Source organism: Augochlora pura, chromosome 8, assembly GCF_028453695.1.
Source record: "Augochlora pura isolate Apur16 chromosome 8, APUR_v2.2.1, whole genome shotgun sequence".
NCBI classification, from domain to species: Eukaryota; Metazoa; Arthropoda; class Insecta; order Hymenoptera; family Halictidae; genus Augochlora; species Augochlora pura.
The window spans coordinates 2,788,409-2,814,220 of record NC_135779.1 but is presented as its reverse complement, the minus strand read 5'-3'; the positions used below and the strand labels follow the sequence as shown (position 1 = coordinate 2,814,220).

Below are 25,812 nucleotides of genomic sequence, written 5' to 3'. Positions count from 1 at the left end.
AACCCTTCCGGTCAAAATGACTCGTTCTACCATACATTTTAGATGCACGCAACGTAGATCCTTATTCGAAGTCTCCATTAACTAGCTAGCTGTTGCAATCTCTTTGAAGGGTGTATGCGTTGCTGTAATTATTATTATTTAGGTTTGATTTTCCTCATATTTTGTGCGAATATTATTATATTATAATTATATATTCTAAGTAATACATAGTATATTTGTTGCGAATAAATGGCAACGTGGCTAACTGATTATATCATTGAAATTCCAAAAACATTGTCACAAGAATTCATCGACTAAATTCTCTGGCGGGAAGTCAAAATTACTCGTTGCTAATGTTCGTTAGTCTAAGTGTTAGTTCTTTGCACTCGGACAGCGACTCTACAATCTGTAGCAACGCCAAGAATGTAGCACAATTTCAAACAATAGTTTTTGTCTGTAGGCCTCGTCATTCCCTCCGGTTGCCACGATTACACGGTACGCAAGAACAATCGTAGTACCATTTCTCAGCCGTTCTTGGTAGATTAGAATCATACGATATTGTTTCAAGCTCCGAGAGAAAAGAGACGGAACACCCTAGACTTGTAAAAGCTTGAATTCCCGAATTTTGTACAGAACGTCGAGTACACGTTCGCGCGTTCGCCGCTCGACTCTCGATAGCTTTCAGGAACGAAAGCCCAGCACGCGACAGCGTACCATCCACAATGCATTAACCCCATTTGCGAGCGTCCTCGTGGCAGTGCAGCACCCTTCCGGTTTCGCGCATCGCTTGACTTTCGGAAGTTGCCGGCGACGCGCGAGACGGGATCGATCCGGCATAAGGAAAACCAGCGACCAAATACTAAAAGGAACGCGTCGCGGGTCTAATAATACGCTCGGATCGTTATCACGCTCGGGACGGTGCCGTCTCGCTTCGAACCGGCATTCCTCTGCAATTACGCGCTGATAAAAATATACCCAGAGTAACCTGTAGGAGATCTCGTGATCTCGTATCGCGACCGCCGGCTGCGAACCTCTCTCGCCGTAGAACGACGAGAAGCTAGCCCGAACGTCAAACGAAACGCCGAGCGATACCACGGAGCATTTTCCTCGCAGCGATTGCCGTGACGATGGTCGCGGTCTCGGTCAATGTCGTTCTCCGGCGAGCATTTTCGCCTCGGTACATCCAGCGGAAAATTGCATCGGAGCCTTTCTCGTTTCTAATAGAAACCCTGTCACTTTCCGGGATTCTCACGGCGGAATTGGTTGAAAGTGTGTGTCGGCCATCGAACGCCCACCACCGATTCTCACGATCATGATCGGCAGAATGAAGTTTCCCAGTTCCGAGCGGTGTCTTGCTCCGACCACGTTGCTTTCCCGTCGGATGGACAGCGCGATCAAAACGCTGGTGAATCGACGTCTGTCGTTCGCCGAGCTTCGAAGCCGAGGGACGCGTATCGGCGTTCTTTATTCGCAAAAATGTAAGGTTTGTTTCACAGTGTACCGTTAACGGTACGTTAGCACACCCTACGGGATTTACCGACTGGTCGAATTAGCGAGTCGTACGGTCGCGTGCCGCGCACGGAATACGCGCGACACGTTCGTGCAGAATGCGGCGTTCCGTTGCCGTTGAAATACTCGCGGTTAGACTGTTTCGAAAGCGTGCGCGCAACACGGAAATGCGGTCTAGACTCCTCGAGGATCGAAATCTTCGGGTCTGTCACGCTGTAATTGGAGGGCCGCGCGAAATAATCTCCGATCGGCGCGTCGCGCGGCTCATTAATTAATAAACGTCTGCCGCGGCGATGGCTCCGACCCCTGTCTCCCTTCGATCCGGTTGCCAAGATTCTTTGAGAATTCCGACCGAGCCCCGGCGCGAGCAGATCGAAACCGACCGTGGCTACGTTGTGCACCGCGGTGTCCGTCGAAGCGGCAATTGCGATAAGTGACCGTTGCGTTGCCAGTAAAAAGATACCGAACGGAGGGCAAAAGGGAGAAAAGAAACACGGCGAAGTCGGAAGTCCGAGGGAGAAAGTAGAGGGGTAGGGGTTTGAATCGATAAAGCAAGATGGCGGCGTACAGTACCGCAGAGTACCGCAGCCTAGCTGCCACGAGATTAACCTCCGCTGCTACTACACACCTACCGCCTTTCTACCTACCAACCTACCTGCCTACGCGGCTACCTACCTACCTACCTACCTGCCAACCTACCAACCTACCTACCTACCTACCTATCTACCTACCTATCTACCTATCAACCAACCTACCTACCTAGCTACCCAGCAACCTACCTAAACCCCGGTTACGTGCACACGCGGCCAGTATCAGCGGAATCGCGAAGCTAGTCGTGCTGTGCTCGGAACGTTGCGACGTACAGACACGTGGCGGCGATTACAGGATCGCAGGAAGATCCTCGAATTAGGTAGCCGACCGAAGCTGGAAACGTTCTCGCGCGCAGCATCGCTCGACTGTACGGCGGTTCGCTCCTGGAAATGTGCCGAAGATTGGATCTGGCAACAGGAGGGTCCTGGCTAGGGTAAAATCGTTATCGTTACGCGGTGCTCGAGGAACAGTCGATCCGATCCACCGAACACGGTTCCTCCCTCGTGCGTTGCGCGACTCGCCCCTCCTATTTTCCAGTGTTCAACCCGGCAGCGGCGACCCTCGTTCCGACGACTCGACTACCTTTTTTGTTCACCCGTATTCACCCTTCCCCGCGTTCAAGTCCTCTTCTTGCTCGGCTCTTACCTCCTCTTCGTTCCCCTCTCGCCGTTTCTCTCCGGACTCTCCTCTTGTCTCTCTTTCCGGCTGTCGAAACCGACGACCGCCGCGCGCCGTATCGAGGGCTCCGCGCATCGATTCCCCTCAATACGCGGCCGAATCTTATTCCTCTCGCCGAGATGCGCGTGCACGATCGACTCCCCCTAGGACGAGGTCTCTCGACTTTTCCAGGGAACCGGTCGACTTCCACCTCGGGGAACGGGACAACGTCGAAACTGTTCGCCGGTGACGATACACACGTTACCGCGGTGGTAATGCACTCGGTCACGCGACGACCGCGTTAAAGACGAGTACCGCCGGCTCGTTCGAGCAAAGGTGTGTCGACCTCTCTCTCTCTCTCGTTCGGCAGCTCCCGCGCGGAGGATGATACTTTGATGCGACCAAGCTGGGAAAACGGAGAGAGAGGACGTTGTCCGGAGCGGGAAAAGCGTGGGATGCGACACGCGAAGGTCGCGCGGCCCGAAAATCCATAACCATCCCCCCATTACGTTTACAATAGCAAGTGTTGCGCTTGCGCCCGCCTTCCCCAGACCTCCGTGTCAAAGAAAACCCCCGGCTAATGCTCCGTTCCGATACATTTTACAACGATTACAGTCCACCCCCGAACGACGCGCAGGCTAGTTTCTCGCGCGTTACTCTTCGAATTCGTTCGGGAACGATTTTACGCCGTCGTCGGAACGAAAAGAATTAGTAGGGGATACCATGGGAATTTGCGGTATTTTCTACGGCAGCGACGTGCACAAGCTTCGCAAATATTGTTTTGCGCATTGTTTCTCTCTCTCTCTCTCTCTCTCGGGGAGCAAACGTGGCGAGCGAGTTCGACTTGCGGCGGCGTTTACACGTGGCACGGGAGTCGGCCTCGCAAAAGGTGCACAGTGGCCGATAACCGTTTGAGTGGGAACGAGTTTTAAAAATTACTGTCTGATAAGTACAATTGATATGAATCGCTTCGTTTATTTCATTATTTAAACTATTGGAAATCGTTTTAGACTTGTAATTTTTCCCATCAATGAAGCTTCCATGTGCTAAATTCGCTTATAAACGGAGAATATGACATCAATGTGATACAATAATCAATGAAGAATTTAAGTGACAGGTTCGATTTTTCATATAGTTTAAAATCTGAGTATTTGTACGTACGTAACTTCTTTGCAATGTGATGGAGCGAGTTGTTTCTTGTTGCATACGTTTCGGTATTCCTTACTGCAGTTGCAGAATGCAGAGGTAGCACCGGCATTCTAATCTCTCAAGGGAAATATCTTAAAAAAAAAATACGAAGAATACGAAAAAATATTCCGAGACGTGCGAATATAAAAGATCTGTCTCGTATGCTTTATATTCGGACCTCGTGCTAACTGAATTCTACTTTCAAGCTTTCCTTAAAAAAACATCAGCGTATGACGATCGTATCAACGGACAGTGTCTTAAAATGGAAATAAAAAGGTACATATAAATCTTAAAATCCTTTTCAATAATCGCAATAGAAATACAAGCAGTCCTGTTAATTCGTCTTTGTTACTTTTGCGGTACACTGTATCCGGTTGCGACTGCCATCGAGTTAAACAAACGAGTACGGGGTCTGTAAGCTACACGCGGCGCGAGTCACAGGTAGCATCTCTCGCGGAAGACAGTCGGAAAGCATTCGGCTGGGGGAGCAGCTAAAGGGGGTCGAAGGGGGGGGGGGGGGGAGCTAGAGAGTTCCCTTACGATCCGTGCAATAAAAAAGTCAAGGCGAAACAATATAATTAACGAGATCCTCGAAGCGCGGGAGCAGCGAAATCGTATAATTGTGGCGAGGGGTCGAGGAAAGAGAGGGTTCATCGGTTCGTGCACGGGAGAGACCGGGAAGGGTGCTCTGGACCTCTGCGTCGTCACCCTCCGCCGAGCAGACGTATCGAGCGAGAAGACTTCCGTTTGTTTCCCGACTGCCAGGAATTACCCTGGATTCGCGTCCCCCTACGGTGCATCCGCACCGGGGGATGGGGGATGGGGGATGGGGGATGGGGGAGGGTGCGGGGGTGTTGTTATCGCGAGCGCGGTTCCTTCGGTCGTCGGAGCGGGATCCGAATCGGAACGAGTCGCTCCATAGGGAGGCGCGAGTGGTTAGACAGTGGGAGAATCCTTTCGGTTGCCCTTAGGCGATGAGGATGTCGCGATGCATCCCCTAATTGAAAGCGACGATGCGACGCACCGTCCTGGGACTGTTATCGAGCACTCGTTTATAATCTTCTATACGTGTCAGCGCGTACATCTCAAGCCATGCGGCAGACATCGAATCTTTCACACCCCGAATGCGGTCTCCTGTTTTCCAGCGGTTCGTTTCCGCGAGATCCTGTCACGTAGAGCTCGATGTGTTTTCATTCATTTTTCCCTGCGCGCTCTTCGCCGAACAACTATTTACGAGTCGCGACGCCGGCCACCGTTTTTAACCCCGGTTTTACTTAGGGGTGGGTCGAGAAATGTCCACAGAATTTCAAACGCGTATTTCTGTTCCAATTTTGAGAACCTTGTAAGTATCTAAATGTATTATTTTTCATTCAGGCCATTTTAATATTTTCTATTTGATATTTTACAAATTCAGTTGCCTCGTTCTATACTGTATTTTTCATAACGTCTCAGTCTTTTGATGGAAATATATTCTTCGGTCATGCACTAGTTATAATTTATTATTATACCTCTTCACCGTATTCAATGGTAAACACAGACTAAATGGAAAATTTAACGTGTACCGTCGATGGTATACGTGATACGGAATGCATTAACAGTAACTGTATATATAAATATATATCTCGAACAAGAATTTCTATAGATACAAAATGACCCTTCCTTAAGCTATCCTTAAACCCTCTAATATCTTAAGCGACCGAGGGTTAAGCCGTCTATTTAGTTGTCACTGCCAGTCAGTTTCTAATAATCTACTACATTCTTGTCAGAGAGTCATTAAGGATCAGCTCGTAGAATTCACCACTCATAATTCTCCCACGTTTCTAGCTAACGGATAATTATACTCATGGTTGTGCGATTTTCTTAACTATGTCATCTTATTTCTTGATTTTGATTTTGGCTAATCTATGTAATTCCTTGACTCGGGTATCATAAGTTCGTTTAAGATAATGCTTGTGTTTCTGCTTTAATAGTTCTAAAAAGTTGGAAAGTCTTGTTCAATTACTCTGAAGACAATTACTCAGAAATTTCATTTCTGCCATAAATGTATAAAACGTGTAGTCCACTGATGATACAATAAAGTTAAATCTTGATAGAATAGCAGGACATGTTTTTTATTTTATTTCTGAATATACAGAGATAGATAAATATATAGATAGATAAATAGATAAATGGTTAGATAGGTAGATAGATAGATAGGTAGATAGATAGATAGATAGAGGGAGAGAGAAGACAAGAAGGAGACTTTTTGTTCAAGGACGGAGCGATTCGATATGCGATCAACGCGTTTCGAGATTAGCACGTTTCGCGATTAACACGCGGCACGGCTCGCACAGCACGAGCGCAAGAAACGTGGTCGCGGCACCGTGGCGTCGAAGTCGGGACCGAGAAAAGAAACGCACCCTCTCGCGAGCAACGAGCTATCCGGCTCGCGATAATTGTTTAGATTGGCGCGCGTCAAGGATTCCCTTGTTATTTCCGAGTGCGCACGCAAACACAGCTGCGCCCGTCTCTCTCCGTACGCATACCGTTTCGTCTCGTGTGCCAGACAGGGGAGCACGCGTCATACCGGGGCCGAAAAGTGGCCGTCCGTTAGACTGATTGCGAGATCGGTCTCGTCACCGAAACGAGTCCGCGCGATCAGCACCCAGAACGCATGTGTGACGTCCATTGACGTACTCCGTGAAAATTCAATTGAGCCAGCAATAAAATTTTGTTCGTGATTGGAAAAATCTGCATTAACACGCGCCTATATGTATCAATTAAGTTAAATATAAATAAATAGTATCGTGCTGTAAAATCAAATCCGTTGCAACATAAATTTTGCCTATGCGCTCACTCGAACTTGGGTATCAAATGACTCATTATGACCATAATTACCTCCCGATATCTGCTCTCATGAATATTCAGTATCTTGAATGTCGCCGTATTGTTCGCGATTTCCGTTTCGCTTAGGAGACTTTACATGGATCTATTTCTTCCTCTGACACATTCATGCTTTGTTAAAAAATGTAACTTTTTTTTTTTGGTTCTAACTATTACTCACAGTTCTAAAAATACCTTTGAGTTTGACGACAAATATTCTATCGCCCACGATGTACAACTGACCAAAGGGTTTATACCCATTTATAAATAAATAAATAAATAAATATATAAATCGAGATAGTTCTAGACGAACCCTGCGATTACCATGTAATATGTTATATTATTTTTATTTTTTTTATTTATTTTTTTACTTCTTCAATATGTTTTCCTATATATTTTTAGTATACACCATGTGCGTTACAAAGGATTTTTCCCAAAGACATGAATAGACGATTATTATTATTATTGCTATTATAATATCATAATTTCGTCTCCACGCAAAGCTGTAAAGCGAATGTACGATTGTTCAAAAGATCCCTGCGCTTCGAATCATGTCTCTGTACAGTTTCGCTTTCCTAAGTGTTGTACCTATCTGGAGGATGTCGAACGAGCTTTAACAGAATGCTAGAAACGATAGGATTGTCTCGATTCAATGAACTATAGCGTGTAAGGGGTTCCGAAAGCTGGCATGCTCGAGGGCTCGTGTCGAAGCCGAGAGAAACTGCTTTGGAAATCGCTAAAAGCATTTTGCACATTACTCTTCTATTTCGCTGCTCCCGGCGCAGTCTGCGAACGCGTTCGATTGTTATAAACGTTCCACGTATTCCCAACTACGTTCCTCCATAGTTTCACTTTCCTGTTCGTTCGCGTACTGCTTCGTCAGACAGCTTACGAGTTCGTCTTTTCGAGGAGGCTAGCAAGCGCTGCAATTGCCTCGATTCGATGAACTACAGCGTCCGACGGAGTTCAGTGCATGTGTTACGAGCGCAACCAAAATTTGGGGAGTTTCTTCGATAATCGAATTTGTAAATCGCTAAGAGCCTGGCCCCGTACCCGACGATCGTGTTTATAAGCCCGCGTTTTAACATCAATCGTTTCGCCGGCTGGAGCAAATCGAGCAGATCCGTATTCCAAACGGATCGATCGGAAATGGATTCGAACGAGCAGAGACTACGCGCGGAAATAAAACGATCGTTCGAGGGATAGATGGCTCCGTAAACGAAGGGATTAAACGGCGCTCCGAAGGCAGAGCGCCTGGAATATAAGAACGAACGGAAGGCGGAAGGAAGCTGCAGTTAATTTCCTGTCTGCGATGCGTCCTGTGCCAGGTAAGCTCGGCGGAAAAAAAGAAACCATCGATCGCGATAGATCACGGAAGATCAGGAAGAGGGACACCCTCCGCGATTTCCGTGTCGCGGGTATCGTTTACGGGGGCATCGAAACCTTAAGAGAAACGCTCGATTGCTCGATTTTCAACGCGGTCCGAACTCGCGAGGTGGATACACTCTAACGGGAATCGCACGAAAGCGACTGACGGAATCGAAGTTTCCCAACTTCCACGGTTAACTCGAAACTCTGAATAGCGATACTGGAAACCAACGTTTAACCTCCTTGTAGAAGCGTTCGCTACTTGCTGATAATATAAAAATAAATATCAGAAGAATAATAGGTAACACGCTGTTTCTTTTTGAAATTATTAACAGCGTTGTCGAATGTACAGCCCTACGCGGTGTAGGCAATTTCCTGTCCCTCTACCCAAAAGTTTTATATTTAAACCTAATTAATGAATAAATTTGAATACCGACGACATCATTCTTTTCCGACATCATTAAAAATGTTGACAAAATTCTCTTCAAAAGATCTCAGGAAACTACATGAACGCGGTTGGCATTGTTTCGCATCGGTGGTTTCCCTCGGCAGGTCTCTAAAAGGGCCAGAGATTGACCTACCTCGCTGCAGTCTGCTCGAAGCAGAAGTTCGCGGCTGCAATTGTTTATCTTTCGATTGTATCGACCTTTTACAACCGTGTCCACTCGATGGTACAATGGGGAGAGCAGGACGGTCAGAGTTCGAAGGACAGCGAAGGGCAGCGAATCTCGGTTTCGGTGAGGTTGATTGATTTTCGCGAGAACGCAGCGGGTCTTGGGGGCACAGGGGAGAAGTGACACGAGTAAAGGGTAGTTAAAAGACCGCGTGACTAGCGAGACGCGAATGGGATGGCGGTCGCGGAGGGGTGAGTAGAGAGGAGGGTGGTAGATGCGAGTAGAACAGAGCGGAGCAAATAGAGAGAAGCAGAACGAGAGCGAGCGAGCGGACGAGCGAGAGAGGAAGAGAGAGAGAGATAGATAGATAGAGAGAGAGAGAGAGAGAGAGAGAGAGGACAGAGCGGAGCAGAGCAGATTCGATGGCCGGAGCGAAGGGTGAATGCCGGTGGCAATAGCGAAGGTAGGTACGGAGGTGAAAGTAGCAACGATAACGGTAGCGGAGGGACGAGCCGAAGGGTGAAGAAGGTGGGTCGAGCGTGAGAGGCGACGGGGGAGGAATAAAGAGTAACAGAGAGCCAGAGAGAGCCGGAAAGAGTCGGAGAGAGAAAGGGTGAGCGGGAGAGCGCAGGCGTCACGGAGACGGGCCGAGCGAGAGGGCTCGAAACGGTGGATGACGTTGGTCGGCGGGGGTGGAGAACCAAGGGAAATCGCAACGGCGATCAATACTTCGCCACGCCTCGCGCCACCACCTACCCTGCCGGGGTAAAACTTGACTTTCCCGAGCATTTTGTCCGTCGGTCAACAATGCCGATCGTCTTCGATGCTTTGGAACGTTCGCGGTGAGACGTCGATTTCCGTTGACGGACTGGCCATCGTCTCGCCGGCCTTTCGGACGCGGAACCGCCGGCGGCCGTTTGTGGTGGGACACCGCTGATCCGAACGTTCACTGAACAGTTCTTATCCGGAGATCAGAATCCGCCGGTCGTTACCGAGAAAACGGAATGTCCGTCTGGACGGTCGCGATAAAACGTCGGGAGGTATCTAGGTGCGCGTGACCCCGTTCCGCGGGGTCACGATACGGGAAAACGCGGAAACACGAGAGGGCAGCACGGTACGATCAAAGAAATAGGTTCCGGTGTCTTTCGGGCTTTCCGCAGGGCCGACAGGCAGCTTCGCGCGGCCGAATTTCGTGCAGCCAGATTTTCACGAAACGGAGCATCGTTCACGATTTCACAGATACATAATACCAACGTTTTCCCTTCGAGGAAAATCGCAGGTAAGAACGTCAGCGCTGCGTTGCGGAGGGGTTGAGTGGAACCGGAAGGGTCGGTCGAAGCTCGCCTGCTTGCTTTCGTCGCAAAGATATCAATGAAACCGTAACCCAAAGCTGACGAGAGAAGGTTCTTCTTGGGAATCGATTCACAGAGCAGATGTAGATATCTTGGTTCGCGATCGGCACGGATCCGGAGCGGAGAGATTCGGGGCGGATCGCGGAGCGTGGCTCGCGGTTTCGAGCCGGCTCGGACACGTGCACGAAGCGAAATTTGTCCTCGCCACGCCCAGTCGTCACGCGCGTCGAAATCGCACGCAAGGCGAGCCAGATTTCGCGACAGCGCATGATAATCCACGTAGCTCGAAATACAGAAGGAGTCAGACAGGGTTATCGGACGTGAGTTGCGAGAACGTAAGGAACGTTTAAGGAACACGGGAAGGAGCTGTGTTTAAATGTAACGGGACAATACGGAGGGACAGCGGCGATAGAATGCTAGACGAAAAGGAAACGCAGATTCCGTTTATGTGGACCGGTGGAACGGACCGGCGGATAGGTTAACGACACGAGTGCGGTTAAATGGAAGCGCCTTGGATATCGATCGGGTTCGCGTATCGGTGCCGGTCGCTCTCCCGTCCAAATAAAGGGACTCGAACCCGAACCCGACACTCGATTTTCCGCGAGTAACGCGACGGAACAGGCAGAGTCGAGAGAGAGAGAGAGAGAGAGAGAGAGAGAGAGAGAGAGAGAGAGAAAGAGAAAGAGAGAGAGAGAGAGAGAGAGAGACGATAAGGGGACAGACGGTGGTCGCGAACAAGTGGCCGACGCGAAAGCGAAAATAACGCGTGCCACTGGCACCCGGCCGGCGATGCGTTTTAAGGCAATGCATGTTCGCACGCACCGTCGCACCATAACAGGTTACGGATCAATCGGTTTTCCCCGACGAAATGCCTCCGGGGTCGGGAACGAGACGGAGCGGAGCACCGAATTGAAAAGGGGCGACACGAGAGAACGAACGAAGAACGAGCGGCCGAGTACGTGTGCGTGCAAAACGGAACGAAACTGCCGAGAGAGACGAACAGAGAGGGAAAGAAAGAGAGAGATACCGAGAACTGGCGACGTCGGATCGGAGGTTAACCTGTCAGTTGACGGATCGATGATCCGAGAGACTGCTGGTTCGCAGCGGATTCACGGAAAGAAAGACGGAGAGTGGAAGGCAGAGATAGGAACAGAATTACGAAGAGAAAGAGAGAGAGAGAGGAGGCAAGTAAGAGAGGGAGAGAGAAAGAAAAAAGACGGACATTATATAATTTGGAGTACTCACCTGGGATGGTGGATGGATGCGTGGCAGCCTCGGACGGTAGCGTTAGTCGGCGACCTCGAAACGTCGGGTTCACTCGGTTCACCGTCCGCCGCACCAAAAACGAAACCTCAGAATTTATCACGAAAACATGATCGTCGAACTGTGATGGAACGGGCGAGGAAAGAGCCCACTGTCGAAGCACCAACACTCGATGACGTCATTCCACCAGCGGCAACATGGAGCCCGAAACGCGATAGGACGCGATAGGACGCGGGCTCGAGAGGTTCGAGTCGAGTCGGGTCGGCCTCTCGTTCGTGTCCGACAGCTGTCCCCCGAGCTAACCTCAAATCGGCGCACGGTTGCCCTGCGCTGCTCGACTCGCTCGCGTTCTGTCTGTCTCTCGTTCTCGTTCGCTCGTTCTCTCTCTCTCTCTCTCTCTCTTGCTCACGCTCTCTTACTCTCCCCCGCCTCACTCCCTTTCCACTCTCTCTCTCTCTCTTTCTCTCACACGCACACACACGCTCTCACTCGCCCTCTTTCAGTCTCTCGCTTTCGGCGTCGGTCTCGCTCGGCTGCTGCACTCGCGCTGGTCACCGCGCGAACCCTCTCGACCACGACTGACAACGAGAGACACCCGCCTACCGTCCGACACCTCTTTTCGAGCTCTTGTTTGCTTCGGCTTTGGCGGCCTTGCGAGACTCGACTCGAATCCGCTCTTTTTCCACGTGATTTCCGAGGGAACGCTAACAGAGGGCGGTCGCGCGCGCGCGCACCGCGACTGCGATTCCTTCACTGCGGGAATCCCGATATTCGAAATCGAAGCTGCGCGTCGCGATGCCTCCTCCGCTTCCTACAGAGGACACCCGTCGACCGTCGAAGCCCCGAGTCCCCGAGTCGACTCGGCTCGAGCCGCGCCGAAGAATCCCGAGACCGACCGAGCCCCGAATCGCTCAGCCTCGCCGCCGCTCGGCTAGTCTCGAGCCTGCTCGGGCCTCTTCGCTGCTCCTCGAGACTCCTCGGAAATCGTCGCGGCGCTCGAAGCGCCATCCTAGTTCCCTTAACCTAGCTTTTGACGTTCAGTTCTCGTTCGCGTTATCTCCACCGTTCGAACAACCCATCGAAAGCACGGCGCCCGGTTCATCCTTCGAGGAATCGACCCGTTGCCAGCTACCGTGCTCTCCCGATACGACTGCATCGATTTCTCCCTTCGATTCAGCCACTGACAAACGAAGGTACGCGTTAAACGCGACATTTGCGGCATGACACAGCCGACTACGATCGTTGCGAACGTAAACATTATCGAGGGATCGTCGAACCGCGGTAATGCATCGATGATGCTTTTCCTGTACTGAACCCTTTCATCTATAACAGTGACTATCGTCATCCGATATTTCGCTTTTTCCGATGACTATAGTCGTTCATCAAAAATTGACACTCGTCCACGATTATGATTAACTGTTCACGATTTATCTCTTACATCCCAGTTAATGCCATTTCTAATAAACGGACTGTAATCGGAACGACAGTTAACGACTGTTTTCTAGATAAAGGAGTTCAAAGAAATCCTCATATTGTGCTAATGCCTCTGTGTTTCCCGTGTATTAGCGCTTGCGGGAAGTAGAACCAGCGAGTCATGATCAGACGCGTCAGCTGATTCCACAACCGGCGTACTCGATTAACTTTCGAATTGAATTTTCTCGATAGCAAAGCCCCGGACGACAAACTTTCACTCTACACTTTTGACTTGTTTACTCATGTAGATTCACCCCCTTTGTGATTCTACCAACATGAACACAAAGTTCTACTACATACTGGGAAACCCCCGTACTTGCCGCAAAAAGGTTCTAATCTGAATATTCCAATGGAGCTTTCCCAGCGAACAACATTTCCTTAGTTAACGTTCCGCCTTCGAGGAAACCGAGTTTAATGGTGTTAATCACGCGCGTCTGCTTCTATCGTACCGGATCTACTTTCGGTAGATTAAGGCTCACGAACTAAACGAATCTTCGAACTCGATTTTCTGGAAAACGAAGCGTCGATCGAGAAAATGTGGCTTTTTCGTTTTTCTTTTTTACTTATTTTGCGTAGAGAGTCGCTCCTTGTACCACCTGCCATGAAACCTGTAAATTTCGAGGCGTTACCATAGTCGGTAACATTCAGACCTGGGCACGTTTGGGGTAACTTTATTATCAATATCATCTCACACAACATGTTATTTTATTTCATATTTATTTACATGACTAGGATCACTTTGAATAAAAACCATTTTAAATACCTTTTCAAGTTACGTTATAGCTACTCGAAATAATCCTGAAATTTTTGTGAACTAATTATCAGCTATGAGCCTGGTTCATACTAATTAACATTATTCTTATTTCAAAAAAATTTTGCCCAGGTCTGGTAACCATCCACGATTTGCGTGCATCAGTGTTGCAGCAGAGCCAAGATGACGTCGTCCCAATACGTGTCGCGGATCAATCAGATCGACGCGGCCCAGTTGGACGATGAAATCTACAAGGTGATGAGGAACCAGGTAAAGCGGATCGCGGAGTACCAGCCGATGAGCGGGATTGATCGATGGCAGCCGGAGATCGACGCGCTGCTCAAATTCCTTATGTGGAAGTTCTCGTTGTACCGTGGAAAATCGACCTTTGGCCAACAGTTGCTCAACCTGCATTATGAAAACATCGACCGCACAAGATCTCTCTACTACTTGATTTTGACAGTGGCGCCGGCATACGCGCGAGATAAGCTTGAAGGGAGCGATCGCGCGAGGTGGCTCGCTGGGATCTGCGATCGTATCGCGAACGCGACGAAGTTGTTCGAGTTCGTCAATTTTCTGATTTTCCTGCACCGGGGCACGCAGCCTCGGGTCGTCGAGTACCTGTTGGGTATCTCGAGTCAATCAACGATCACTCACAAGCCGAGGAACATCGGGTACACGTATATGACCAGGGAGCTGCTCTGGCACGGTCTCATGGAGCTGTTCACCATCGGCCTGCCCATGATCAATTTGCACTACTGGAAACACATGGCGAAGAGGCTGCTGACGACAGGTCGCAGCAAGACAGTGCAAGCCTTCCCAAAAATGACAGTCGCCACCAAATGTGCCTACTGCGGCGAGACTCCGATCATGCCTATGCATGCCGGCTGCGAACATTTGTATTGCTACTACTGTCTGATGTCGCATTTCGCAGCCACCAGTGACTTCCTTTGCCCCGAGTGTGGCACGAAGCTCATCGTCGAGAAAGCGAGGATCTACGAGCCGTCGTAGCCTGCGAGGCGGTCCTGGACACATTTGTGCATATGTGCGTGTACATAGAGATACCATTTTTTTTATTAAAAAATAGCAATACAAAATTTTCTTTATTCGCTTGGATACAACATCTCGATTTTCATCATTTCAACGTTCCTTACGAAACAAACAATAAATGGTTCGTTCGGGTGTGATATACATCCGTCGCTTATCGGAATTACTCTAGATTAACCGTACAAAAATATCATGCCGCGTTATCGTAAAACGATTTTTCCCATTTTCGTACATCGAACGCGATACGCGACGATACGCATTGCTCTCGTTAGAATTCGTCGAACGGGGACCTGTTCGGTTCGATGGGCGGGAACGTCCCACGACCCGACGAAAAGTCGTCACTCCCGCTGCTAATCTCGCGACTATCGACACTTGGAATGTGTGTGTGTGTTCTGTTATTTTCCTTTCTCTACCTTATCGTCGCGTTCCTTCGTTCTCTCGCGAACACCTGAGATAATTCACGCTACACCGTGTCCCGTTCGCCGTGCTTTATTAATACTAAATTCGTTGATCGCGATAAGACAGCGACAAAGCTTGTCGAATCACATGATCGAGCGTACGATTCACCTCTTCTAACACGGGATAAAATATCGTACCTATCATTCGTGTCCGACAAAGCTGAATATCGAAAAATCTTACGCCGTGTGAAAGTTGAACGCTTCATCTTTATGTATGTATATATAGATATCTCCCTCTCTCCCATTCTTTCTTTCTTTCTCTCTGTGTTTTCTTTTTCTTTTTTCCGTTTTTTTTTTGGTAATTTTAATTTTCGTGACTGCTAGTTTATTCGCTAATTCGTGCAAAATTAACATATTTGTATACGTATATGTATGCATATAATATTAGATAGGAACATCGAAGAACAGTGATATATTTATCTATCTATCTACCTATTTAGAAATTAGAGCGAAACCATCGATCGATCGCAGCGCGAAACTGGCAACGCGTGATCATACATCGATCAAGATTAGCCACGGAAACAGCGACCGACGATGCAATTTAACGCTCCACGACGATCCATCGCAATCGCCGAATAAACAAAAACAATCATTTCCCGCTGTTCGTGACGTAGCCGATGACGCAGCGATCGAACGACGATATATACGCTATAATATGTATTCATCATGGTACACGATCACCGTTTTAAACGAACACGAGGGAACAGGGACGATCGAACAGCCTTGTTACGACGACGACGACACGCGTATGAAAAACACGCAGCACTCTCTTTCAATCATTCTTGAGCACACGGGACGGTGCATCGCCAAGAAATAATAATTTATGCTTAAAAAGACTTCACAAAAGAAGACTCCTAGTCAAGAACTTTCAGCGGTAAAATTATTCGCTAGGCACTTTATTAAGCTCCGGCCGCAACGTATCTCCGACTCGATCGTACCGATCGATTGTTATAGAACGATTTATATTCCCGACACAGACATTCGCACCCCATACACACGCGTACAAACAGAAACGTGTGTAAATCTAACGAACGTCCGAGTTTTCGCGTTCACGTTAAATGTAACACGTCTGTTCCCTGAATGTTGTCGGATGTCGTCGGTAAGTTCAGCGTGTGAGAGCTCGTTTGCCTAACGCTTTCTGTGCATTGCAAATTCGTGCGAGTGAAGAAAAAAAAATAGAAAAAAAAAACGGGTTTAAAATATACAATAATTTATACCGAACGAGATAACTTAGCTTCGTAAAAAAAATCGTTACTCGCGTGCGAACGACAAAAAGCAAAAACGATTTTTCCTCGAGTGCATGGAGGGTGGAAAAAAAAAGAGATCTCGCGTAGCCTGACCTTTCGCGGACGACGGTGTGATATCTTTGTATTCGTTCGTTCCGTGGAAGAAAGTGTTTTCTCGCAGTCCGTTCGCGTCGGTTCGCGCGTTCAGCGTCTCCCGCGAGTGAATAATAAATACTTTGTTACTTTGTAAAACTCGAAAGGAGCGGCCCGACACGCGGGGACGGCCGACCGCCGAGATTCGAGCTTAGTCGAGATTAAATATTTTAACTTGGCTAAGGTGTGAGAAGTACGCTGAACGCGCGGCCGCATAACCATCGCCCATCGCGACGTGCATCGAACGCCCGAAAGCCATTATCACCGATTCAAATTCAACCAATTTACAATATATGTATATATATATATCGTCCGAACCACGGCGATCACGACCTTTCTCACATCGAGGCATGCACACGATGCGCCCGGACAAAGCGTCGGACGACACTACCAGAGCATCGAACAACCACCGATCGATCAATCATCGCCGAGTATCGATCAGCTCGACCCAGAGAAAGACTACTAATCAACGTAGAAAAAACTTAACGAAACGAAAGTAGTTAACGAGCTTCTTAACCTAAGGCACCTTCCGACCGGGTGAGTCGGGGACGGCGAGACAGAAAAAAAAAATATGAAAAAAAAAAGAAGACCGTGAACGGTCCCCGACCACAAAAGAAAGAATCATCGAGCTGTTCTTCCGGTGCCTTTCAATCGTAAATTAACTTACTGGATTTATTTCTCCTGATTATATCCCACCGCGGCGAATCGGTGGGGAAAGCCCGCGTGTGATTCGATTTCGATATCTTATTCTCGTGTCTTTGGGGAGGGGAGAGACAACGGTCGGCGACGACCGCTATCTCACCGATCGCAGTACGAGCGTTAAGTACCACAGTCCGAAATGATTTTGGTTGGCGGAATATCGCGAGGATCTCGACCCAGAAAGGCATTTTTTTTCTATTCCCGTCTACCATTTGCTGTCCACCAGATTGCACTTATCCATCGAAGTCGAGGTCGTCGAGACGGACGCTTTGCGCTCCGCTCCCGGGGCCGCGCTCCCACAGAATGGACTAGTCCGTTTGTTCATTTCTGCGAAACCGATTGCACACCTTTTAATATCCATCCAATAATCAATGAAACGTCGTCGTACGTACCAGCGATCAACAGCATTATTTTGCGTCTCGCGCCCCAAGCTGTTATGCCAATTTCGCACAAATCCTTATCCGTCAGCGAGGGAAACGTAGCCATGTCCACTTCGTGCGACGTGAACAGGCCTAGCGGACAAACAACGAGAAGCAAAGTGTTCAGCGAAGCGTTAGAAAGCACATATTGCACACAGTGTATATTAGCTGAGAATTTTCATCATTTTTATGCAGGATCCATTTCATACTTGTGTCAAAATTCCTTAAATTGCGAAAATACAGTAGATTGCAAGTGCAAGCGCCGTAATCCCTGAGTAAAAATATTCGATCAATCGCTATATTTTCATTTCTTTTTTTGTATAATTTCAAAGCTTGTCGAATATTGATAAATATTAATGTAACCACGAATGCAATTATTTTTTTTTTTTGAAACTATGTAGATATCGCAACCTGATTTTTAAGGAAAGGTTTAATCGCCCCAAGTATCCTGGACAATACTGTGACTGCATGCTATACCAAGATATTGCCAAGGTGGTGAGTAAGTCTTTCAATAATTTTAGTCCAATGATAACGTCAAGATCAGTTGTTATTTAATCTTTTCTCGTAAACGTTCTTAACTCTTCCGTCATACTTATCTAACACGATATGCAATATTAATACCTGTTTTGATTGTACTCAATCATATTCACGACTTTGATCGAATATTGTCTGAGAGGGGTGTATATTAGTTTCAGAGCGAAGCAAGCGTGAAGCCGACAAGAAGCAAGACCGGACACCATGAAAATAGGCGGTGCTACTTACGTATATATTTTTCCAGTCCGATGTTGGTCAGCATGCTGGTCAAGTCGTTGTATTTGTGGGACGTGATTAAGTTCAGATGCGAGGTCGGCGTGCTTTCTATGTAATTCGACGAGCTAATGCCGATTTGTCCAACGCGATCTTTGCCGGATACTATTCCGAAGTCAATCTCTCTGCTGAACACCGGCGTCGTTGGATCTTTCCACAAGTCGGACGGATGGCTAGTTGCAGCATTGGTGGTAGTGGTTGTGGATGTCAAGCTGCTACTACTGCCGTTGCTACTGCTGCCGGTGTTGGTCAATTCCTGAATACGAAAAACCCTTGGTCAGTACATACTTGATTTCTATATTTTAATCATCGTTTAATTTATTGGAATCATTAGCTATTTTATTCAAATCAAAATTGATCCTTATATTGCTTGCGATATTAATCCATCCTCCGCTAAATCCGGGTGTATTTTTACTCTAAGTATTTAACCCTAATATGGTGTTTAAAAAGATTATAATAAAGGATTAACAAAGGATACAAAAATTAATATGAGATTATAAATGAAAGCAAATATTTACTTGCAGAATTCAATTAATTTGACTCCAGTAAGATGGCAACTATAATATAAGAAAACCGAAAAATCAGGGGTTAAACCATCACTCAGTTACTCAACTTTCAGCAATCAAATTAAAGAAGTGACTGTTACGCTACAAATAAAATTTTACATTTACCAAAAGGCATCCATAAAAGGTATTTTTAAAAAATTGATGAATAAAGCCAATAACGTTTGTAACGATGACACGAAATAAACCCAAATACGGTAATTCGGGGGTTGAAACGGGGTCGCCTCACCTTGCTCAGGTCCGTGGCACTAATCGGAGGAATAGATTGACTGAGTCCGTAGCCAGACCAGGCCGAGGTAGGAACACGGTATTCGCCCGAAGTCGGTTTCGACTGCAACGCCTTCGTCGCAAGTATCTTCTTCTGCTCGTAGTCGAATGGCGCAAGGTTCTGCTGCACGACCATCTCCAACGACTTCTTCTCGCAGCCAGGTGCTCGTCGATCGGGCACCGACATTTCGGACAGCATGCCGGCTATATCTGCGCGATTCGAAATTAAAGATCATTGGGTCAGTGCACGGTGAAATCGCTGAACGTTGTCTTAGCACTATTTTTACATTCTTTTATGCAATTCCGTTTTTATCGAATTTTTATAATTGTTCTAGAGAAGATGAAACAGTCAATGACGAAGAAGCGGTTCTACTTAGAAAATGATTTTGAAGGAAAATTTGCAAAAGTATTTTCTGACGCTCTTGGTAAAAAGAAATAATTCTAAAGGAAATGTTAAGAAATTATAAGATAAGAAAGAATTTGTTTGTTGGCCCTCTTGGCAAAAATAATGTTATGTGATCTAAAGCTCACCTAGATTAGGACTGGTTTCGGCCGGATTCACCGGAGACACGTTCCGTGGGCTGATAGCCGGGCTGGATAAAGAACTGGTTACACTGCTCAGCGACGAGTAAGCTGTAGAAACATGTAGGATGAGACGCTATTCCATTATCATCGATAATTAGACTATAAATATTCTATGTTCAACATCCCTAACATTCTCTGCACTGATATAAATAAAAGCTTAAAATCTCTATTCCACGTTCAGATATCAATTCGGTGTATCGATTACTTTCAAAAATATGGGCCATCTCGACCGGACTCAAATCGTTTAATGCTTTAAGTAAATGAAATAAAAGGACATTACCGCTACCCTCTTTCCGTTCCGCCAACGGGCTGCCGTTGAGTCCGTGAATGCCATGGAGGCCGGCGGCGGACATGTTCGCGTGCAGTTGTCCAATGCCGGGGAACGCGTGGTTCTGTAATCCGTGGGTGTGCGGAGGCATCGCGGGATTGTTGTGCATCACGTGCTGTGTCGTCAGCAGATGATTGAGGTGCGGATACGGGTAGGTGTGGTGCAGCGGAAGCGGCGAGAACATGGAGGACAACGAGGGCAGTCCCCAATGGGGCGACAACCCCATCGGGCTCGGCGAGTGATTCACCGGGGACACGCAGTACGGCGGATTCTGCGTGTTCACCGTCAGGATGTTGGACAGGTTTTCTGATAGGCTGCCGATTATGTTGTTGTTGTTATGACCACCTGCAAAGAGATCGGAATCGAGAGAATTCGTTGGAGTTTGGCACCGAGGAACTTTATCCAGCGAGCTCGCGTCCATACGCACCAGTGGCAGTACCATTGACATTGTTTCCATGGAAGACGTTGCCGGCATTGGGGATATGATAGGTCGCCGGGATCTCTGCGTGCACTCTGGACTCGTCTAAGCCCAGCAACTGCATCCTAGCCTCGTAGATGTTACCAGCGTTGCGCTCGATCCCCTTGATGATTACGGACAGCGTGCTTTGCTTCGGCTTGTGTCGCACGTTTATGAACACGTCCAGCGATTGCATCAGCTGGGAGACGTTCTCCGTGTCGACCGACGACATCGAGTCCTCGGGGAGGTCGAACATCAGCACCAGCGGCAGAGAACCCTAAATCGCAACGGACTGCCTTCAGGAAAATGCAACATGGACGGATCGAGAAGTGGTGAGAACCGGGGGAGACCTACCACCAACTGTTGCCGGGCCAGATACACGCTGTGGATGCTGCCCGTGATTGTCACGTTGCTCTTCTTCAGGCTGGGAATGTTAGGATCGCCCGCGTCCGGGAACATGATCTGCGTGGCTGTGCGTTGCATGATCATCTTCAGGTTGCTACTCTGCTTGCCCAGCACGATACTGTGGTGTTGCGGTGAGATCTCCATCGACATTTGTACTTGTATTTGACTCTACGGAAACCAATCGTTAGAAGGAGACTCGGCAAAGGGAGACAACGATTAGAGTAGAATACGTCGTAGATTGTACTCACAGCCAGGTTCTGACACATGTACTGGATCAGCAGCACTGTGGCTTCCTTGACCTGCGAGACCTCCCACTCGCAGCCCTTCACCACGACCAGCGTCGCGTGCAGCTTCGGCCGCGTTCGGAACATCACCTGGACGTTGTACTTCTCCTGGATCTTGACCACGTACGGCGACGTGGAATCGGGGACGGTCTGCGACGAGCCCATGATCGGCAGCTCGAACGAGAAGATAAGTGGCGTCAGCTTCTGCTAGGGAAATGTCGCGAATTAGAGAAATTTGGAATGTAAGAAGCCGAAGAAGTTTGGAAAAGAGAAGTTGACGAAGCTTTGAAAAGAGAAGCAGAAGCTTTGAAAGAATACGCGACTCACTCTGACTCGCGCGCGGGCTCGCTCGACACCCTCCATCTCTCCGGCGATCGACACCTGGTTGCTCTTCTCCTGGTGGTTGCTGCGGTTGCTGTCGGGAAAGTGAATATGGCAGCCGGTCTCCTCCATCACGCGTTTGATCGTCAGACCACCCTTCCCGATAATGTGCGAATGGTCGGTGTAGCTGACGTCCAGCTTCATGGTGACTCTGTTGCTCTGCTGCGATAGAAAACTCCGCCGTGAACGGTTGCATGTCTTTGGGGACCGGATGGCTGGCACTGGGGCACAGGCCAGCGCGCGTTCCTCGCGGAGAGGACGGGAAGAGGCGGGAACAGGAAAGGGGGTGGAAGAAGGAGACGGAATGGAAGACGCTTGCGTGAGCCAGCGTCGCGTCTTGGATAACGGTACGCGAGGAGGAAATACGAGGCAAGGATTCGGGCCGGATAACCGTGCGGCGGGTAGCGGGTCGGTTGGTCTGTCGGTCGGCCGACGGGCTGGTCGACCGGTTGTCTGGCCGGGCGAGTAGATGGGTTCGCGCGAGCCGGGCTCGTCACGGCGCGCCGCGTCTCGCTTTCTCGGCTAGGCATTCGCGAGACAACAAGCGCGTATAAATAGAATCGCTGCCGCTTCTTCTTACGTGGTGTTGTCGGGACGACTCCGCTTCTTTCCGCGCGCGAGGTTTTCGCGGCCGATCGACGACGCGGGAGACGCGAGGCTCGGTCGCCCGGTGCGAGCGGCCCGCGAACGCCGGTGCTCGACGAGAGAAAGAGACAGAGAGAGAGAGAGAGAGGGAGTCGCGACCGCGGAAAATGATGGAAATTTACCGGCGCGACGGTTCGTCAGCAGAAAAAAAAAACGCCAGCTATGAAAAATCAATATCGCGATATCGATTACACGCGAGCATATTGTTACAAAGGTTTTGCCTTCTCGCGACAAGCCAGCAGCAACAATTTTTTTTATCGCTCCCGATAGATTATCGCGGCGATAACGGCCTCGGAGAAATGTTTGTACGCCGTACGAAGCCGATCAATTCGGTCCCATCGAAAGTCAAAATCCGATCGGCGAGGTCACAGCTAATCTCATGCTCGCGCAAGTGACGTAACGCTCCGGTAAAGAGCAGCGAATCGCGGTCCGCCGCGAACGCGCCGAGAGTTGACGGTGGTCGCGGGAACGGTGTCTCTCGTTCTCTCCCTGGTCGTTTTTCGTGTGTTTTGGATCGGGAGAGACTCGCGATTGGGCAAGGAGGAACGTGCTCGGCCAAACAAAGACAGACGAAACTGGGCGATCGCTCTTACCCTCGTGTCCAAAATTTCCATTATCTTCTCCTTCGCAGCTCGCACGTCATCGGGTCGACCCGCGACCTTTATATGCGGATCTGTAAAACACCGATCAAAAGAATTATGCAATGGAAACGCCGCTCGGCGATCGGTTATTATTCTCTCGCCATCGACGACGACCGGATCGTTACTGCACGCCGGGCAACCGAGAAAACAGGCTCTCGACGTTCGCGATTCGCCATCAGGTAGATCCGTGGCGAATACGTTCCGTACGAGGCCGGCGTCGTATCTCGAGGTGAACGATCCGATCGGCGCCAGTTCACCGGGAAAATCTTCGATTCCGTGCGCGCTCGCCCTCCGGACGAAGGACGCGTCGGGTCTCGCCGAAGGAAAACCGATTCCCGAGCGTTTCGATCGTTTCGTAACCGCGCGGATAGAATTTCGGAGCGCTTCCGTGAACGCGCCACGCCTTCTGCCACCGCGGTTGGCTATCGATCGCTCGAATTCTGGAAACGAAATTTTTCCGAACGATCGATGCCCGACGAATTCCTCTAAAAATACCGCGGCCGAACGAACGGGAGAGTCTGTTCTCTCCCCCCTGTCGAACGTTCCCGTAGGAAACCTGTTGCGATCGCGATCGATAAGCGGCCGGTAAAAGCAGGCGCGGATCGGCGCGCGACGATACAAACGCGGACCATTTTCGTTCGCGTAATTGGCCGCGTTGCGTAACACCGATCGCCGATTCCGCTTTCCGTGGGTCTGGTCGACGCGAAAGTTGCCCTCGACACGACCGTCCGGCATTTTCTCCGCACGGAAACCAGCGCACGGTTCTCGGTCTCTCGGTGCGGTAACCGACAGCGCTCGCGGATCGAACCGTTCGAAAACCTCGAGGTTTATCCGATCGCGGGCTCGATTTCTCCAGATCGTCGAGTATCGAAAGAATCGCGCGACCCGCCCGCGTCACAGTCCAAGAAAGAGAGAGAGAGAGAGCTTCCTTCGGAAAGATAACAAGCCTATTTTCGAAAGGCGAAAGGAGGACGCGACTCGCGTTATTTCAGATGATACGCCGTTTTCGCGGTACTCGAGTTATCTCGCTTTCGTCCAACGCGTATCACGAACGCCCTATGCAAGTAGCGATAACACCAGCCAACCTTTCGTAACTTGACAATTTCGCCAAGCTTTCGGCCGGTTTTCTCCGACTCCGCTCGCTCGCGCTTTCGTCACACAAGATAGATAGCAATTTAAATATCAATTACGCTCTGCTGTGCGTCGTCGGCAACTTTTGACTCTGCCGAATTTATCTGTTTATTTATTTGTTTATTTATTTATTTATATGTACGGCTCGAAACCCATTTTTACAGTGAAGGGCAAAAGCTAATGTTTAGCCCTTGTCGTACTGTTTTCATCGCAGATACAATGATTAAAAATTTTTCGATTATAATAGCATCTTGGAAGGAAAAGAAAATTTAAAGTTGTTGTGTAGATACTTTGATTGACTACTTATTTAATATTGACTGAGAATGTGTATGTATCCTATAGCTATTGTTATTAGCAAATTTAAGTGTCCTGCAGAAAGGGTCAATCGGACTAAATCTCGACGAACAGAAAGAAGTTCAAAAGGGTATCACTGATCATTGTACCAATGGGTTAAATAAATAAATATTCCATAAATATAAACAAATGAATAAGTCGTTGATCTTGAAAGTGATTCCGGAACGCAATAACCCTCAGAAATATTATACATTATTACATACCCTCTTACATACCCTCAAGAAATATTATAATAAAACATTATTAAAACGTTGTACTAACAAATTGCACTACCACGTTATCAGTTAGCGATATTTTTAAATTCAACAAAGCTCGCGATCCTTAAATGTCTGAATTTTAAAATAAACAGATTTAGGTCACTTTCAAAATAAACGGTCCAAGTAAAGATCCGTATTCGAAATCCAGCCAGTCGATTTACCAGCGAAATCGAACTCGGCCGACTCAACTGCTTCGCGGCGACTTAAAAAACAGTGGCTACAAACAATAGACTGGCGCGCAATCTGCGTATAGCGAGAGACAAATAGGAATTCCAAGGACGTGACACGGACGGTCAAAATATCTGCACAATGACCGCCAGTCTCGTCTAACCTTGGCGGAATTCGAGCTAGGAAAATTTGCGGGAAGAGCGGATGCGGTCGCTGGAATGATTAAACGGGAGAATCCGTTTCGCGGAGCTCCAGCTGGAGTCGCCGTCGCCGAATACCGATGGCGATCGATACGCGCTGCTCTGTTTACCGATCGTTGGCCAGAGATCACGAGAGAAACGTGATTGCGGTTCGTCGGTCGCCGATACCTCGATCACGGGGCACAGATAGACGGACGGACGGACGGACGGACGGCCGTCCGAAAGCCGGCACGACGCGATCGGGATCGAGATCGGGGAATCGGTGGAGGGAAGGAGGGAGTCGCGGCGATTGGGAGGAAAGTCGTCGTACGAAAAAAACAGTTGCATAATTTCACGATCGTCGAGAGGAGATACGGATACCGTTCGGTGTATCCTGGCTCGACCTTTTAAGGAGTCGAAAGTAGAATGATTCTATCGTCGAATGTCACGCCCGAGTCGCGGCGGCCGATCCGGGAATGCTCGTCGCCTCGTCCGAACTTATTAATTCGCTTGGTTGGTCGATAGTTTGCGCGGAAATAACGGTTCTGCATTCTCGCGGCAAAAACGGTCCTCGCGCGCGAGCGTCCGAGCGGGCGAGCAAGAGAGCGAGCGAGCGAGCGAGCGCGCTGGCCCGGTTGCGTGTCGGCCGCGGGAGACCGCGGCGAGGAAAAAGTCGTCCTCCCGAAGCGCGTTGGGTCTCTCTTGGTTCGAAACGTTTCCTTCGAGGGAGGCGAAGCCTGCCGTGGCCGAG

General features: G+C 48.8%; 2 protein-coding genes and 1 long non-coding RNA gene across 12 annotated transcripts in view; 1 reads left to right on the top strand and 2 right to left on the bottom strand.

The window, feature by feature from the left end:
- LOC144474341 (uncharacterized) overlaps positions 1 to 12,222 on the bottom strand; it is a 37,984-nt gene extending 25,762 nt beyond the window's left edge. Inside the window, exon 1 of the long non-coding RNA XR_013494728.1 lies at positions 11,366 to 12,222. This is a non-coding gene — a long non-coding RNA (uncharacterized LOC144474341). The remainder of the gene's footprint in view (positions 1 to 11,365) is intronic.
- A 182-nt stretch (positions 12,223 to 12,404) lies between these two features.
- Positions 12,405 to 18,535, top strand: Pex2 (peroxisomal biogenesis factor 2). 5 transcript variants are annotated; one of them, XR_013494727.1, is made up of 4 exons: positions 12,405 to 12,576; positions 13,740 to 14,652; positions 18,011 to 18,104; positions 18,299 to 18,535. XR_013494727.1 is itself a non-coding variant. In XM_078189082.1 (2 exons), exon 2 carries the CDS (start codon positions 13,791 to 13,793, stop codon positions 14,616 to 14,618), a length of 828 nt encoding a protein of 275 aa, XP_078045208.1. In that variant the 5' UTR covers positions 12,405 to 12,576; positions 13,773 to 13,790; the 3' UTR covers positions 14,619 to 14,728. The 5 variants fall into 5 exon arrangements, 4 of the variants coding, with proteins under 4 accessions (XP_078045208.1, XP_078045206.1, XP_078045207.1 ...); XM_078189082.1 differs by lacking the exons at positions 18,011 to 18,104; positions 18,299 to 18,535 and having other exon boundaries at positions 13,773 to 14,728; XM_078189080.1 differs by lacking the exons at positions 18,011 to 18,104; positions 18,299 to 18,535 and having other exon boundaries at positions 13,740 to 14,728.
- Positions 14,878 to 25,812, bottom strand: part of Bicc (protein bicaudal C) — a 36,858-nt gene continuing 25,923 nt past the window's right edge. For 4 of the 6 annotated variants that reach the window (XM_078189070.1, XM_078189068.1, XM_078189067.1 and 1 more), the window contains 11 exons: positions 22,925 to 23,004; positions 21,633 to 21,848; positions 21,270 to 21,509; positions 20,971 to 21,189; positions 20,587 to 20,893; positions 20,112 to 20,504; positions 19,778 to 19,879; positions 19,209 to 19,456; positions 18,372 to 18,672; positions 17,583 to 17,702; positions 14,878 to 17,517 (listed from right to left, as the gene is read on the bottom strand). In XM_078189070.1, the coding sequence (XP_078045196.1) occupies positions 17,396 to 17,517; positions 17,583 to 17,702; positions 18,372 to 18,672; positions 19,209 to 19,456; positions 19,778 to 19,879; positions 20,112 to 20,504; positions 20,587 to 20,893; positions 20,971 to 21,189; positions 21,270 to 21,509; positions 21,633 to 21,848; positions 22,925 to 23,004 (2,348 nt within the window). In that variant the 3' untranslated portion in view covers positions 14,878 to 17,395. The remainder of the gene's footprint in view (positions 17,518 to 17,582; positions 17,703 to 18,371; positions 18,673 to 19,208; positions 19,457 to 19,777; positions 19,880 to 20,111; positions 20,505 to 20,586; positions 20,894 to 20,970; positions 21,190 to 21,269; positions 21,510 to 21,632; positions 21,849 to 22,924; positions 23,005 to 25,812) is intronic. The other 2 variants (XM_078189071.1, XM_078189072.1) reach the window with 2 other exon arrangements.

Excerpts from the sequence above, each read along its gene's own strand:
- Pex2 (XM_078189082.1), top strand. The coding sequence starts at position 13,791 with ATGACGTCGTCCCAATACGTGTCGCGGATCAATCAGATCGACGCGGCC.